Source organism: Panthera uncia (genome assembly GCF_023721935.1).
Source record: "Panthera uncia isolate 11264 chromosome C1 unlocalized genomic scaffold, Puncia_PCG_1.0 HiC_scaffold_3, whole genome shotgun sequence".
NCBI lineage: Eukaryota > Metazoa > Chordata > Mammalia > Carnivora > Felidae > Panthera > Panthera uncia.
The window spans coordinates 32,569,448-32,585,339 of NW_026057584.1; the positions used below are offsets into that span (position 1 = coordinate 32,569,448).

Consider the following 15,892-nt stretch of genomic DNA (forward strand, 5'->3'; position numbering starts at 1 on the left):
CATTGTTAGAAACATAGTTTTTAAGAAGTCCTTATTAATATTATTCATTATGTATGTATTCATATCATCATACCATGTTAATAAATAAAAAAATTTTATCCATTGATACTTCTTTTTTAACAATGTAGTATCACTAATAACTGGATTCTGAAACAGTCTCATACGATAATACATATTCACTATAGATAGATCAGAAAACACACACACACACACACACACACACACACACACACACACACACAGGGGCGCCTCAGTGGCTTAGTTGGTTGAGCATACAACTTCAGCTCAGATCATGATCTCACCATTCATGGGTTCAAGCCCTGAGCCAGGCTCTGTCCTGACAGCTCAGAGCCTGGAGTCTGCTTTGGATTCTGTGTCTCCCTCTCACTCTCTGCCCCTCCCCCACATGTGCTGTAAAAATAAACATTAAAAAAAGTTAAAAAAAAAAAAAAAGACAGAAAGAAAACACAGAGAACCAAAAAAGGAGAAACTTAAAATCAACCACAGAGATAACATTAACATTAAAAAAAAATATTAATTTATTTTGAGAGAGAGTAGGAATGCATGCAAAAGTTGAGGAGGGGGCAGAGAGAGAGAGGGAGAGAGAGAATCCCAAGTAGGCTCCTTGCTGGCAGGGGTCAATTCCACAAACTGTGAGACTGTGACTTGAGCAGAAATCAAGAGTCAGATGCTTAACCAACTGAGCCACCCATGTCCCCCCAACATTAACATTTTGATGAATATTTGCCACCCTTAATGTGTAAGTTAATACACAAATATATTTCAGTATAAAAGTGCTATACATAATATATTGTTCATAACCTAGACTTTCATTTTCTATTTATGTCTTTCCAAATAACTGAATAATCTATTTTAACAGGCACATGGTATTTATAACAGTGACATATATGAATGTATGACAATTTAACTATTTCTTTACTTTTAGATATTAAGGATTGTTTCTATTTTTCTGCTGTTGTAAGCAATGTGATGAGACATCCCTTTGTGGCCAAGGTAATGGAAGAAAAATATGGAGGATCAGTCAAGAATTGTGAAAATGAATGCTTAACAATTAAAGGTAAGAGAAGAAGGTAGAAAAGAAAGGAAGATTATGGGTAGGAAGACGACCTAACCCAGAAAATAAACAAAGGATATATATAGTGGTTCTGTAAGCACTACCAGTGTGTAATCGTTTCTGAATGGTGGTTTGAATAGTAACATCTGAATTAGTGGGTATAAAATCTGAATAAGAATGAAGTTTTTTAGAGGAAATAAACATTAAACTTTCAAACCAAAATAGTAATTAATTCATCAAGCTGAGGCCAATTTCTTTTTACACAGTAATCAATATTCAAGGGAATAAAAGTTTTCAGGTCAAAGTCATCTGTACCAATGCAAAAACATATACCACTGAAATGTATTTAATTAAATTAATTAATTAATTTATTTATTTTTAAAGTAGGCTTCATGCCCAGCAAGGAGCGCAATGTGGGACTTGAACTCACAACCCTGATATCAAGACCTGAACTGAGATCAAACGTCAAACACTTAACTGACTGAGCCACCCAGATGCCCCAACTGTTGAAATTTAAAACAATTATTTCCTTTTGAACAGTGTTAAAAAACAAACAAAAAAACCTTGTTCTTTTGTTATTGTCAGAAAAACTTTGAGGTAACACATGGCAGAATTCTACTAGTAGATCAGATCAAATATTAAACACTGCAAAAAGTCCTAAGGTAGATTTGCAAATAAAAGAAAAAAAATGTACAATCTACTCTCAAATAAATCTATTTTGCTTGCAAAACAGTTTTTGCCCTTATTATTAGAAGTCATAACTGACAAGTCATCCACAATTTCACGTGGAGAAAAAGGGAAATTAAAATCAGACTATTTCACTTGTCAGCAACTTGCTTTGAAAAAAAACGTGAGACATTTACAGGGTCAATTGTAAACATACAGAATTATAAAAATTCCTTTCCTAATTAAAATAGTAACTTTCTACACATTTCACTATTCTTTATTCACATTATTTGTAAATAATAGTGTTAATTTTGTATCTACAAAAATGTTATATTAAGTGGGTATGTTTTTGCTGGATTTTTTAAAAAGTTTAATTATTTTGAGACAGAGAGAAGAGAGAGAACACACAGGAGCAGCAGAGAGAGACGAGGGGAGAGAGACAGAGAATCCTAAGCCATGGGGCTCAAACCCACAAACCACGAGATCATGACCTGAGCCAAAGTCGAGTCAGTTGCTCAACCGACTGTGCCACCCAGGTGCCCCTTAAGTGTGTGTTTTTGCATGTTAGAGAATTATTAAGTCTAAAATACCTGGGAAGAAAAATTATCTTTCGGCACATACATATGACAAGGTGAAAGAAATTCTAAACAATATCAACTTAAATTTGGCAAAAAAGGGAAACAAACAGCCTATATATATTTAAGATACTTGAGGGACAAGAGATATATTTTCAAAAAAACATCATGAAGGGATTATCAGACTCTGATTATCAAAAGTAGTTGTGCATTTAAAAAAAGTAACACTTGATTGGCCATAAGAGAAATCAGTACAAATTCAAAAACACCATAAAAAATGATGGGTATCTTTTTTTTTTTGACAGAGAGAGACAAAGGCAGGGCAAGGGAGACAGAAAATCTTAAGCAGACTCCACGCCCAGTGCGTGGCTCCACGCAGGGCTCGATCTCATGATTCATGACCTGAGCCAAAATCAAGAGTTGGATGCTTAACCAGCTGAGCCACCCAGGTGCACGTGATGGGTGTCTTTCAAAAGGGATAAAAGACACTTACTTTTCTCGCATGGCTTTGGCATTTTTATCATTAACTACTCCAATTGGTTTGGAAAGATCTCGAAATACAGATGGATTATTAAGGTCCAACTCTTCCGAAGTATAATCTTGTAAAATCCAGGGAAACTAAAAGAGCCACAATTTACAATTTAGACATTCCTTACCAGAGAAGCTACTATCCCCATATATAATATCAAATGCTTATTTAAGACAAAAAGGGATAGTCTTTAGAAATATTTTCCTTGTTGCAAATGTTTATTCAGCTTCAGTTCCATAACCAGAAGCATTACTTCCTATAATTCCACTGGAATATTTTTAGTGAAGTGAAAAAAAAGCTTTAATTATTTAATTATTCTTTGTGTTTATAATCTTTCTGAAAATAGCAAGGGAGAAAATATACACAAAGGCAAAAACAGTTTTTATGTTTTGAAAGATGAAAAATAACCATAATACACACATACATTTCTATGTATTATAGAACTGAAAGGCTATTCCATATTTATGAGATTTCTATAAAACTTACCACTGGATACTGTGCAAGGTCATTATATGTTCGTCCTGCCATTGTATTTATTTGAATGAGGTAGTCAAAATTTGTTATCTCTCTGTTCACCCATTTCTAGACAGCACAAAAAAAGAACAAAATCAAAATTAATCTATATCTCTTCGAAGTTTGTATTACTGATAGTACTAAGGTAATCTTTTTTTTTTTCAATGTTTATTTATTTTTAAGAGAGAGAGAGACAGAATCCGAAGCAGGCTCCAGACTCTGACCCGTCAGCACAGAGCCTGATGCAGGGCTCGAACCCACAAACCGTGAGATCATGACCTGAGCCCAAGTTGGGACACTTAACCAAATAAGCGACCGAGGCACCCACTAACAGAATTTTTTGTTCCTATTATCTTGGTGTCTTTCTGATAAAAGGAATGGGGATTTTAAAAAAGTTTAACAGGGAAATAAAATCAATATATCTTTTCCTAAATTTACTTCCTTTTAAAAATCAGTCTTCAGAAAAGGTACAGAAAATTAAACATAAATCTTTTATTATAGTCAAACTTCATAAGAACTAAATCTTTTTTTGAATTAAATTATTTTATTTAAATACCTTTAAAAGATCAATTTTTGAAGGATTGTCCAACATTGAAAATTTTGTTATAGGGTCGCAAGAGTGGCTCAGTCAGTTAAGCATCTGACTCTTGGTTTCCATGCAGGTCATGATCTCACAGTTTCATGAGTTTGGGCCCTGTGTCAGGCATCATGGAGTCTGCTTAGGATTCTCTCTCTCTCCCCCACTTCTCTCTGCCCCTCCCCCACTCGTGCTGTCTCTGTTTCTCTCAAAATAAATAAATAAATTTTTTTAAAAAGAAAATTTTGTTATAAATTGAAATTTTTGTAAGTGCACATATTTAAAAAAAAGCATCTTAATGTACTAAAATGATCTACAAATTTTAAATAAATTTCATGTTAACTATCCTCAGAGAACTGTCTTGCCAGAGCAACAGCAGATCAGAATTTGCTACATTAGATACAAATTTTCTAAAGAAAATCATAATCACTTTTTTCTTTTAATCACTTCATTGTACCTAACCTGTTAATTACACAGTATGGGTATTCTCAAGAATTTTGTTGACAGATTAACTTTCACCTTTAAGTTTACTAAGTGCCTTAAGCAAAAGATACACTTATGGGAAATGGTGAGAAATGAATGTATATATATAGAGAGAGATTTTACAGAAAGCCCAATTATAATTATTCTTGAGTGCTAACCTGAGAAATACTCTAATGAATAAAGTTTATTCCAAAAAAACAGGAAATGTACTCCACTAAATAAAGCTTATTCCATAAGCAACAAGAAGGGATTGATGATAGCTTTTGAACAAGAACCACATTTAAGATTAAGACTAATGCATATGTAAGAGAAAGGAAAGAGCCAGGAGGCAGAGACCTGAGTTAGGAGACTACTGATAGTCCTGGAGAGCAAAAAACAACGGCCTTTCCTTGGTTTTTGGTAGCAGAAATATAAGAGAGATGTTGGAATATAGGTGGGGATAAAAAACAGCATTAATTAGCTTTGGCAGATAGAAGAATTGGTCATTTTTTGCCTTTTTTTGCCAGAGTGTCTTTTGTATTTTCCCACTTTTTATTTACTTCATGTATGGATAACTTTTATTATTAGGAAAAAAACCCAGCAAATTCACCTGCTATATTTTTAAAAGATAAAATTATTAGAAGAATTCGTAAGATATGCCTGGGAACCAAATGATATGGGAGCTGGAGGACAGGGTACTATGCATTAGTGAAACAGGAAGATTCAAAGATAATTCAAAACATCAATTTGAATGGAAGAATGGTTATAATAATCAAAATAAAATAATCAGAAGAGAAAGTTTTACATTTAAGCAAAAGCCTGAGATATAAAATGAACATAAAAATAGTGACTGTTAGGGGCACCTGGGTGGCTCTTTCAGTTAAGTGGGTCAGGAGACTCCTGAACCATGAAATCAAGCCCCACGTCAGACTCAGGGCTGACAGTGTAGAGCCTGCTTGAGATTCTCTCTCTCCCTCTCTCTGCACCTCCCCTGCTAATGTGCATTCTCTCTTTCTCTCTCAAAATAAATAAAATAAACATAAAAAAAAAAAGTGACTGTTAAAATTTCCTACCTGTGTCAATCCTGATGCTTTGAACAATTCCTGTGGTGATCTGGTTCCGTAACTATTTGGAGAATGAAGTGACAACAGTCTGCTATATACTTTGTTTCTAACCTAAAAAACACAAACAAACAGCATTTTATAGTTTAAAAATTCATCAAAACAAACTGCGATTATGGTTTTTGTAATTGCTTTACTGAGATACAATTCACATGTCACAAAATCTACCCTTTGAAGTATGTAATTCAATGAGTCTTTTTGTATATTCACAGAGCTGTGCAACCACAAACATGATCTAACTCTGGAACATTTTTATCATCCTCAAAAGAAACTCTACACTCACTAGCCATCACCTCCCACCCAGTTCCCACTCCCTCTCATCCCCCGACAATTGCTAACCTACTTTCTGCCTCTACAGATTTGCCTATTCTGGACAGTTCTCATAAATAGAGGATTATGGTTTTAACTTCTCTACTATACTAGGTTTGGTGAAGTCAGGCCATATAAATTTTGAAAAGGTTACAGTGTATACTGGAAGGATCACCAGACACTAAATCATAAAACTAGCTCAAGTCCAGTTCAAATTTAGTTTTGTCATTTACTTATCATACTGGCAAATCAATTAATTTACTGAGTCTCATTTGTCTCTATCCTTACAGTTTTCTGAATTTTTCAGGGCTACCCAAATGTAGCACTAAAATTCATCTTTGAACTTCAGTTTCCTCATCTATAAAAAAAAAGGAATAATGGAATTTGCCATATCTAATCTGAAGGTTGTTATAAAGATTCGATACTGCATATAAATGTGCTTTAAAAACTCTAAAGTTAGAAGCACCTGGGTGGCTTGGTTGGTTGCGTGTCCGATTCTTGATCTTGGCTCAGGTCATGATCTCACAAGTTTGTGGGATTGGAGCCCCATGTCAGGCTCTATGCTGACAGTATGGTGCCTGCTTGGGATTCTCTCTTTCCCTGTCTCTCTGCCCCTCCCCTGCACACTCTCCTCTTCCTCTCTCTGTCCCTTCCCCATTCTCTTTCTCTCAAAGTAAATAAATAAACTTAAAACAATAAAAAACCTCTAAAAGTGCCTGGGTGGCTCAGTCAGTTAAGCATCAGACTTCAGCTCAGGTCATGATCTCATAGTCTGTGAGTTTGAGCCCAACATCAGGCTCCACACACTGACTGTGGAGCCTGATTGGGAATTCTCTCTCTCCTCTCTCTCTGCCCCTCCCCAGCTCATACTCGTGCTCTTGGTCTCTCAAAATAAATAAGTAAACATTAAAAAAAAAAACACCAAAAAAATAGTAAAACCTCTAAAGTTATACAAATGTACAGTATTCAACAAGAACATGCTTGGTTTGACACACCTTCCTAAAAACATAAGCTTTATATATTCCTATGGAGAAAATTTATTTTTAATAGTAAAAAAGTATTATTTTATAAAAATACAAAATGCCTTTAAACATCTGAATAAAATCATCTACAAGTAAACCTGGATCCCACAAATGAACAGAAACTCAGTTACTGACTATAGCAAAACTGAATTGAACATTCAAGGAATTTATCAGGAAAGATGCCTGTGAGAGAAAATGGAAAGAAAGCTAGGCAAGATCAAGAGTTGCCAGACAGTGATAGAAGTGTGACTCCATCACTGTGAAAAAAAGAGGGAAGGAAGGTTGGGAGTAAGAATCCTAAGTAATATGCTGAAGACACACAGCTATTGGCAGAGCTAGTACCTGGACCTAGATAATCTGGCTTCAGTGGTAATCACTTAACCACTTACACTATTCAAGAATATACTCCACTCCTGGGGCGCCTGGGTGGCTGAGTCCGTAAGCATCTGACTTCAGCTTAGGTCGTGATCTTGCAGTTCATGGGTTTGAGCCCCATATTGGGTTCTATGCTGACAGCTCAGAGCCTGGAGCCTGCTTTGGATTCTGTGTCTCTCTTTCTCTGTCCCTCCCCAACTTGTATTCTCTCTCAAAAATAAATTAACTTTTGGGGGAAAAAAAAGAATATACTCTACTCCTGGAAAAAATACCTGCCCCATTATTATTTAACTGAACCCAACCCAATTTCATAAATTTGTCATATAGTATACATTGCATATTATTTCACAACTGGATACTGTGAGGCACTTATTGGCTGACACTCAATATTCTACTGATTTATCTACTCATAAATAAACACTGAAAACAAGCAACCTAAAAATACTCAAACATAAATCCCAACAAAAATTCATGTACTACTTAGCCCCTAAGGCAGAGATTTTTTTCCTCTAATATTTTGACTTTACAAATGAGTCCAAAGTTTTACACAGCTCACTAGGTGGAAAATTATTTCAAGCTAATACTTGGAGGCTTCCAGAAAGGCAGCATCTTACATACCTCCTTTTTGAAATTGAGAAAGTAGTTGGATTGGTCAACATGAAAAATCTCAAGGGCGGACCTCCTTAAATTGTAACGCCGCAGGTGAATCTCTCGAATCTGAGAATGAGGCCACTTGAAATCAAAGCCTACTCCTGAAAACAGAAGAAATCTTGTGACCAGAGTACCATATGAAGTTACTTGTATTATGCAGAAGATATCTCCTAGCTCCTAACAAAAGTACCACTTAGGGAAAAGGAATTACATTTATTTCATAAAAACCATTTGATAAATTTAGTGGACGTTTAGATGGTTTCTTTTAAAAGTATTTTTAAATTCTATAGCTATTCTATTTTCTTCTCATGAAAACAGAATAATCCTGATCATTACATCTCAAAAACATTTTTCCTTTTCTCTTTATGTTGGCATTTTAGATTCAAATATCGTTTAATTTTCAGATAATGAATTATGTGAAAAGCTGATAGAAATAAATGTGCAAATAAAATTAAGACTGCATTTTATAACACAAGTTTACAGCAATCCCTCTTACCAAATCTTTAAAAAACATTAACAAAAAAGCATTCCCTCCAATACGTTGTTGAAATTTAATTCCATATTGACTTTCCATTTCTCCTGTTACATGATAGACCACAATCCCACAATCCTATGTCACTGTTTTCTTCTCATTAATGATTAATAAGCTGGATACTTAACTATTGAACAACAGAAATTATTCCCCCAGAACTCCTCACCATCTTCTTTTTCAATGCTGCAATCATAGAAGTAAATGTGTTGAGTAGTAATTTCTAATCTGCCAGGAATTACGTCAATTATTGTAATGAGCTCACAGTCTTCTGACAACACCAATTTTTCTTTTTGATCCTGTTCTTCTTTTTCATCACTGTAAAAACAAAAATCAACCAAACAAAAACCATCCAACGTATTCTGTGTAAATGGAAAAGAATATCAAGAAAGAGTATTTGAATTACCTATAAAAATATTCCACTGAATATTAAACTAATTAAATACTGTCCAAAATGTTATTTCCCAATAACTCAGTTAAAAAAAAAACACAAAGTTTTATATTTTAATTGTATGTGGCCCATTAAAACAAAATATAGTGAATCTTTAAGACTACTGGCAGAGGACAGTTCGAACATACAGCAATACTAGTCATGTCATTTTAGTTATATTTGCGAGAGATGAGTTGACCTAGGGAATATATGAATCTGTGAATAAAGGAATGCATCATTAGTGATGTTTTATGAATAATTATCAGAAGCACTAATTATGACTGATTCTTAAACTGTAAAATGAGACTTTTCAAGAGCAACTAAATCTAGAGCAACAACATCATCATAATGTCTCTACAATGGAACTGGAAATAATACAAGGGCTACTACAGCAATACCTTACTTAAAATAAAGTCATCTTGTATTAAGAGGACTGTTATCTTCTCCAATAAAAATAAATTATAACAGTAATTACAACATAATTATATAATTTATAATTAAATAGAATTATAAATAACATAAACTATAGTTTATAAATTATAAATCTTCAGAAATTATTAAAATTATATTAACAAAAATCTTATTTATGCCAATGAAGATTACTACTGAACCAGGTCAATTTGTAATATTAAAGTAAGTTCCAAAGAAATGCTTGCCATGTGTAGTTTATAATCTAAAAAAAAAAGTGATGTCCAGAATAAATTATGTATTTGGGTCTTGAGTACTCATTTTTGGCTGAGGCTTTACAAACATAGAAAGTAAAAGTCAGGGCAAATGTGTAAATCATGAAATTTGAACACATTCCCTAAGGCACACACACAGATCTACTGGCAAAGAATGGCAGTCTTCTGGAAAAAGGGGTTTAAATACTAATTATTGCCTGACCACTAACCTATACTAACTTTTTATAAAGGGCCAGACTTTTTTAAAAACAGGCTTTTTGTTTAAAAACAAAACAAAGTAAGGGCACCTGAATGGTTCAGTCAGTTAAGCATCCAACTCCTGATTTCAGATCGGGTCATGATCTCACAGTTTCTGGGATTGAGCCCATGTCAGGCTCTGCACTGATGGCATGGAACCTGCTTGGGATTCTCTCTCTGCCCCTCCCTGCTTGTGCTCTCTCTCTGTCAACATAAATAAACTTAAAAAATAAAAATAAATTAAAAAAAAAACAAAATGAGTAAAACATAAACCCAATGAGTACAGACATCACTGGCAACACAGAGCAGGTAAGACATACACCACAAAATTAATCCAGGAAAGTCACTAAGCAAAAATACCACCATAATAACCACCATCAAAGAAGGGGATCAGAAACCAGAGTGGTTACAATTTATTATCTAAAATGCAAAGAAAAAGTAAATTATGAGCCATAAAGAAAAACACAGTAAAAAGAAACTGTCTTTGGGGAACTTCGGATGTTCACATTAGCAGACAAAAACATCAAAGTAGCTATGGTAAATACATTAAAAGAACTACAGGAAACTATGTTTAAAGAACTAAAGTGCATTCATTATGGCAACAAAGCCTAGTCAAATAGAGACTGTCAATTAAGAGACAGAAATTACATAATCTTTAAAAAGGGAACCACATGGAAAACCGTGGAATCAAAAAGCATAATAACTAAATGAAAATTTTACCAGAAGGACTCAATAGCATTTAAAAAATTTTTTTTAGTGTTTATTTGTTTTTGAGAGACAGAGGGAGACAGAGCACAAGCAGGGGAGTAGGCGGAGAGAGAGGGAGACACAGAATCTAAAGCAGGCTCCAGGCTCTGCAGTGTTAGCACAGAGCCCGAAGCGAGGCTCGAACCCACGAACTGGGAGATCATGACCTGAGCTGAAGTCGGATGCTTAACCGACTGAGCCACCCAGCCCAGGCACCCCTCAATAGCATATTTGAACTTGCCTCTCAATAGCATATTTGAACTTGCAGAGGAAAGAAGCAGGACTCTTGAAGACAGTTCAAAAGAAACTGTCCAACCTGAAGAACACAAAGGAAGAAAGAAGCAGGATGAAAAAACCTCAGAGGGTTACCATCATGGGAAACAACAGATGTGTAAAAGGACTTCCAAAGAGGACAGAGAAAAAGAGCCAAACATACATATTTGAAGAAATAATGCCTGAGAACTTCCCAAATAAAAAAATAATAATAATTCACACATCCAGGAAGATTTTATGAATATCCAAAGATATCCACACATGGACATAAAGCCAAGGTGCTGAAAGCCAAGTACAAAAACCACCACAATACAGGATGCTAAAATGTAGTGGGATGACATATTCAAAATGCTGAAAAGAAAAGAAAAGAAAAGGAAAGAAAAGAAAAGAAAAGAGAAGAGAAGAGAAGAGAAGAGAAGAGAAGAGAAAAGAGAGAAAAAAGAAAAGAAAAAACAACTGTCCACTAAGAACTGTATATCCAACAAAACCATCCTTTAAAAAAGAAAGCAATGGTCCTCAGGCAATGGATAGTCACATGCAGAAGAATGAATATGGACTCCTACATCATACCATATACAAAAATTAACTGAAAATGGATCAAAGACCTAAATGTAGGACATAAAATATAAAACTCTTAGGGGAAAAAAAGATAAATGGGACCTCAAAATTTTAAATTTTTGTGCAACAAAATGAAGGAAAACACATTCAATGGGAGAACATTTTTGCAAATCATGTATCTGATAAGGCATTTGTATCTAGAATAAAGAATCACTATAACTTAATAACTAAAAGACAACCCAATTAAAAAAAATGAGCAAAGGATTTACATAAATATTTATCCAAAAGAGATATATAAATAGTAAACAAATCCGTGAAAAGATGCTCAGCTTCATTAGTCATTAGGAAAATGCAAATTAAAATCACAAGGTATCATTCCAAATCTTATAGAATAGTGTAATAAATAAACACACAAAATGTCAAAAATTGGGGTAGATGTGGAGAAATCTGAACCCCTATATGTCACTTGAGGGAATGTTAAATGGTGTAGTCAGTATGAAAACAATTTTACAATTCCTCAAAAGGTTGTACATAGATTTACCATATAACTAACAAATCCATTCCTAGGTATATACCCAATATAATTAAAAACATATGTCGACACAAAGTTCTGTACATGAATATTCATGGAAGTATAAATTACAAAAACCAAAAAGTAGAAACAACTGTCTGTTCATCAACTGATGAACGGATAAACAAAGGTGGTATATCCATATGATGGAATATTATTCAACCATAAAATGGAATGAAGTCAAGTTACATGCTACTCCATGAATGAACCTTGGACACATTATACTGAATGAAATAAGCTAGACATAAAAGGCCACATATTGTAAGAAATAAATGAAATGTCAAAAACAGACAAAGCCAATAGAGACAGAAAGCAGATGAGTGATTTCCAGGGGATGTAGGAAGGAGAAAATTGGGAGTGTCTACTAAAAAAGTACAAGATTTCCTTTCAGAGTGATGAAAATGTTCTGTAATTAGATCTGTGAACATACTAAAACCCATGGAATGTTACACTTTAAAAGAGTAAATTTTATATTATATGAATCTCAATTTTCAAAAGATATATAACTAAAATTTTGTTAAAAAAGTAGCCAAAAATGAAGGCAAAAATAAAGACTACCACAGATAACAAAGCCTGAGAGAATCTGTGGTCAGACATTCCTCAAATGAAAATAAAAGAAGTCCTTCAGGCTAGAAGATGAAGACACCAGATGGAAATTTGAATGTGCACAAATAAAGTATATAAGTATGGTAATTATGCAGGCAAATAAAAAGTACAGTTATATAGTCTTCTCTATTCTTCCCTTGACTGATTTAGACAAGTGCATACAATAGTAACTACAAAATTGTATTGTTGGCCTTAAAACACATGAAAGTCTGTATTTATGATAATTAATACAAAGGACAGATAAGGAAATCAATATCTTTTATGTTTGGGAAAATTTTCTACTACAAATTCAAAATTTTTAAATGTATCTAAGGCTATTCATTTTAAATTTTCTTCTTGAGGGAGGTTTGCTAATTTGTATCTTTCAAGGAATTTGTCCATTTAAGTTGTCAAAATTTATTGGTAAAGTTGTATTTAGTATTTCTTTTTAATCATTTTAATATTTTTAGTGTTCTCTCCTTTTTAATTCCCAATATTGATAATTTATGTTGCCTTTCTTTCTTTCCTGACCAGTCTGGCAAGGAGTTTATGTTTTGTTAGCTCTTTTTTTATTTTTTTAATAACTAGCTTTTGTTTTCTTTGGTCTTTTTCCTTTTCCAATTTTCTTTTCATGACTTCTGCTTTCATCTTTATAATTTCTTCCTTCTGCTTAAGAGTTTATATTTTATTTTGTACTTTCTATCTAAACTTTAACTATCTAAACATTCTATCTAAGCTTTAACTGTATCCCACAAATTTGATAGGTTATGTTTTCATTATCATTCAGCTAAAAATATTTTCTAATTTCAAGGTCCAGCTCAAAGTTATCTCAGTTCTAAAAAGCATTCCTCAATAATGTCAGTTAATACTGATAGACTACTCACAACTGATATAGCAGTAACTGATGGATCCTGCAAATACAGTTGACTTTTAAACAATACAGGGGTTAGTGGCACTGAAGCTGGTGTAAAAATCTACAAATAAAATTGACTCCCTAAAAATTTAACTAACAGCCTACTGTTGACCAGAAGCCTTACCAACCAATAATATACACAGTTGATGAATAAATCTTTTGTATATCTTATATACTGTATTCTTACAATAAAGTAAGCTAGAAAAAAGAAAAAGGTTTTAAGAAAATCATTAGGAAGATATAATACATTTACAGTACTATATTGTTTTTATTGACAAAAATCATATATAAGTGGATCCATGCAGTTTAAACCTTTATTGTTCAAGGGTCACTGTACTTAGTATTTTAAGCAAATACCTTCCATGATTTTATAATCCTGTTTTTCAGAACAAAATTTTTTAATGTTTATTAAAATACAACAATATAATGTTTATATTGAGACACACACACACACACACACACACACACACACACACACACAGAATCCTAAGCAGGCTCCACACTGTCAGCGCACAGCCCAGTGCAGGGCTCAATCCCATGAACCTTGAGATCATGACCTGAACCAAAATCAAGAGCCAGATGCTCAACTGACTGAGCCACCCACGCTCCCCCAGAACAAAATAATGTTCACTCCTTTCAAATACTTATACATACATATTTACTCTGGCTGTTATGTCTTCTTCAGGAAGGTCTAATTTATCCTCTTCCATATTGCTAACTTTTACTTGTTTCACTACTTCCAAAAGCAATGAATCACTAGAAGGCTGTGAGTGTTGGATACCTGTTGAAAATAAATACAAAATATCTATTAAACACAAAGTAAAAAATAATCCTATTATAGTCCTGTAACTTCTGGCTATTAATTACATAATAATACATATATATATTAAGTAAAGGAAGAGAGTAAGGGAATTGGGTGAAGGTACTCAAAAGGTCTAAACTTCCAGTTATAAATAAGTATTGAGAACATAATGTGCAATGATGACTATAGTCAGCAATGCTATATGGTATACGTGCTACAAGAGCAGATCCTAAAATTCTCATCATAAGGAAAAAATTTTTGTTAACTACACGACATGATGGGTGATAACTAAACATTACGGTAGTTATTTTGCAATATGCACATATCTCAAGTCATTATGTTCTAGATCTTACGTAGTATTGTATGTTAATTATATTTATAAAACTGGAAAAAAACCTTGGGAGGTAAAGTTTTCTAAGATAGAAAAGATATTTACTACAGAAAAGTTTTTAATACATGATTTAGAGTAATCTGGGTTGTTTGTGATTTTTAAAAACTACTACATGTATAAAAAAAGGAATAAATGTTTTTAAAACATGTCTATAATTTTTTTATTATTTATGTTTATTTTTGAGGGTGAGACAGACAGGGTGTAAGAGGGAAAGGGGCAGAGACAGAGGAAGACACAGAATCTGAAGCAGGCTCTAGGCTCTGAGCTGTCAGCACAGAGCCCCATGAGGGGCTCGAACTCACGGACCGTGACAGCATGATCTGAGGTGAAGGTGGACTCCCAACTAACTGAGCCAGCCACCCAGGTGCCTCTGTCCTTTATTTTTAATGATGGTACTATTTATGTTTCAAAATGGGTCAACTCATCTCTTTAATTCATTTAATTCTAACATATGCCAGTAAGTCAAAGAAAGAATTATTCTCACTGTATTAATAAAACTATTTTTGTGTATTTGTACTAAAGAAATGTTAAGTAAGAATATGACAAATTATCTTTAATTGGAAGAGAATACATAATACAAGAGCTGAAGTGTTCTTTTCTGGAGCACATGGAATGTAAAAAGTAATTCTAGATACATATATACACAATAAATGAATGGATTTTATAAAATATACATTTTGTAAGAAGACAGGGCTAATATAACAGGAAGAACAAAGGCTGTGAGGTGGTGAACTTAAATTCAAATTCGGTTCTGCCATTTATTAAATAGACAACTCCTCTGAATCTTGGTTTTTTTAACTGTGAAATGGAGATACATCACATTACATTAAGTATAAAATAAATGGCAGCTATTATAATTGTACATTTACTTCTCAATTATCTGAGTGGTATAAGAGTAGTAATAAAAATAACTGCATAATTTATAGGTAGGACTGGGAAAAAGTTATGTATGTAACTATGAATAAAGACATTTCAGTTGTGGGAAACAAAAATAATTCATACCAACTAACAAAACATTATAAAGACGACAAATACTCCCTTAATTTTTCATATGGTATCATTGCTCAGACATAAAAAATGAATCAACCTAATGTACAGCTGCATTTTTCTGTGTAAATCTGCTTGATCACACCTTTGTCTATAGATAGGAAGTACTGGCTCACACTTTTCCTAGTTACTGAATATGTTTCTTCATATGTTCTAATTTATTGCAGGTGGCAGTATTTATTGTCCGGCATGTAATTAAAGCACATGAGAATGCAATGAAACTGAAAATCAGGAATCTATACAATGTGATA

At 33.5% G+C, this 15,892-nt stretch overlaps 1 protein-coding gene across 10 annotated transcripts in view; it reads right to left on the minus strand.

The window, feature by feature from the left end:
• Positions 1–15,892, minus strand: part of NBEAL1 (neurobeachin like 1) — a 172,979-nt gene that overhangs the window by 45,711 nt on the left and 111,376 nt on the right. For all 10 annotated transcript variants that reach the window (XM_049615135.1, XM_049615133.1, XM_049615129.1 and 7 more), the window contains 6 exons: positions 14,056–14,182; positions 8,574–8,722; positions 7,843–7,976; positions 5,471–5,572; positions 3,332–3,427; positions 2,810–2,934 (listed from right to left, as the gene is read on the minus strand). In XM_049615135.1, coding sequence (XP_049471092.1) covers positions 2,810–2,934; positions 3,332–3,427; positions 5,471–5,572; positions 7,843–7,976; positions 8,574–8,722; positions 14,056–14,182 — 733 coding nt within the window. The remainder of the gene's footprint in view (positions 1–2,809; positions 2,935–3,331; positions 3,428–5,470; positions 5,573–7,842; positions 7,977–8,573; positions 8,723–14,055; positions 14,183–15,892) is intronic.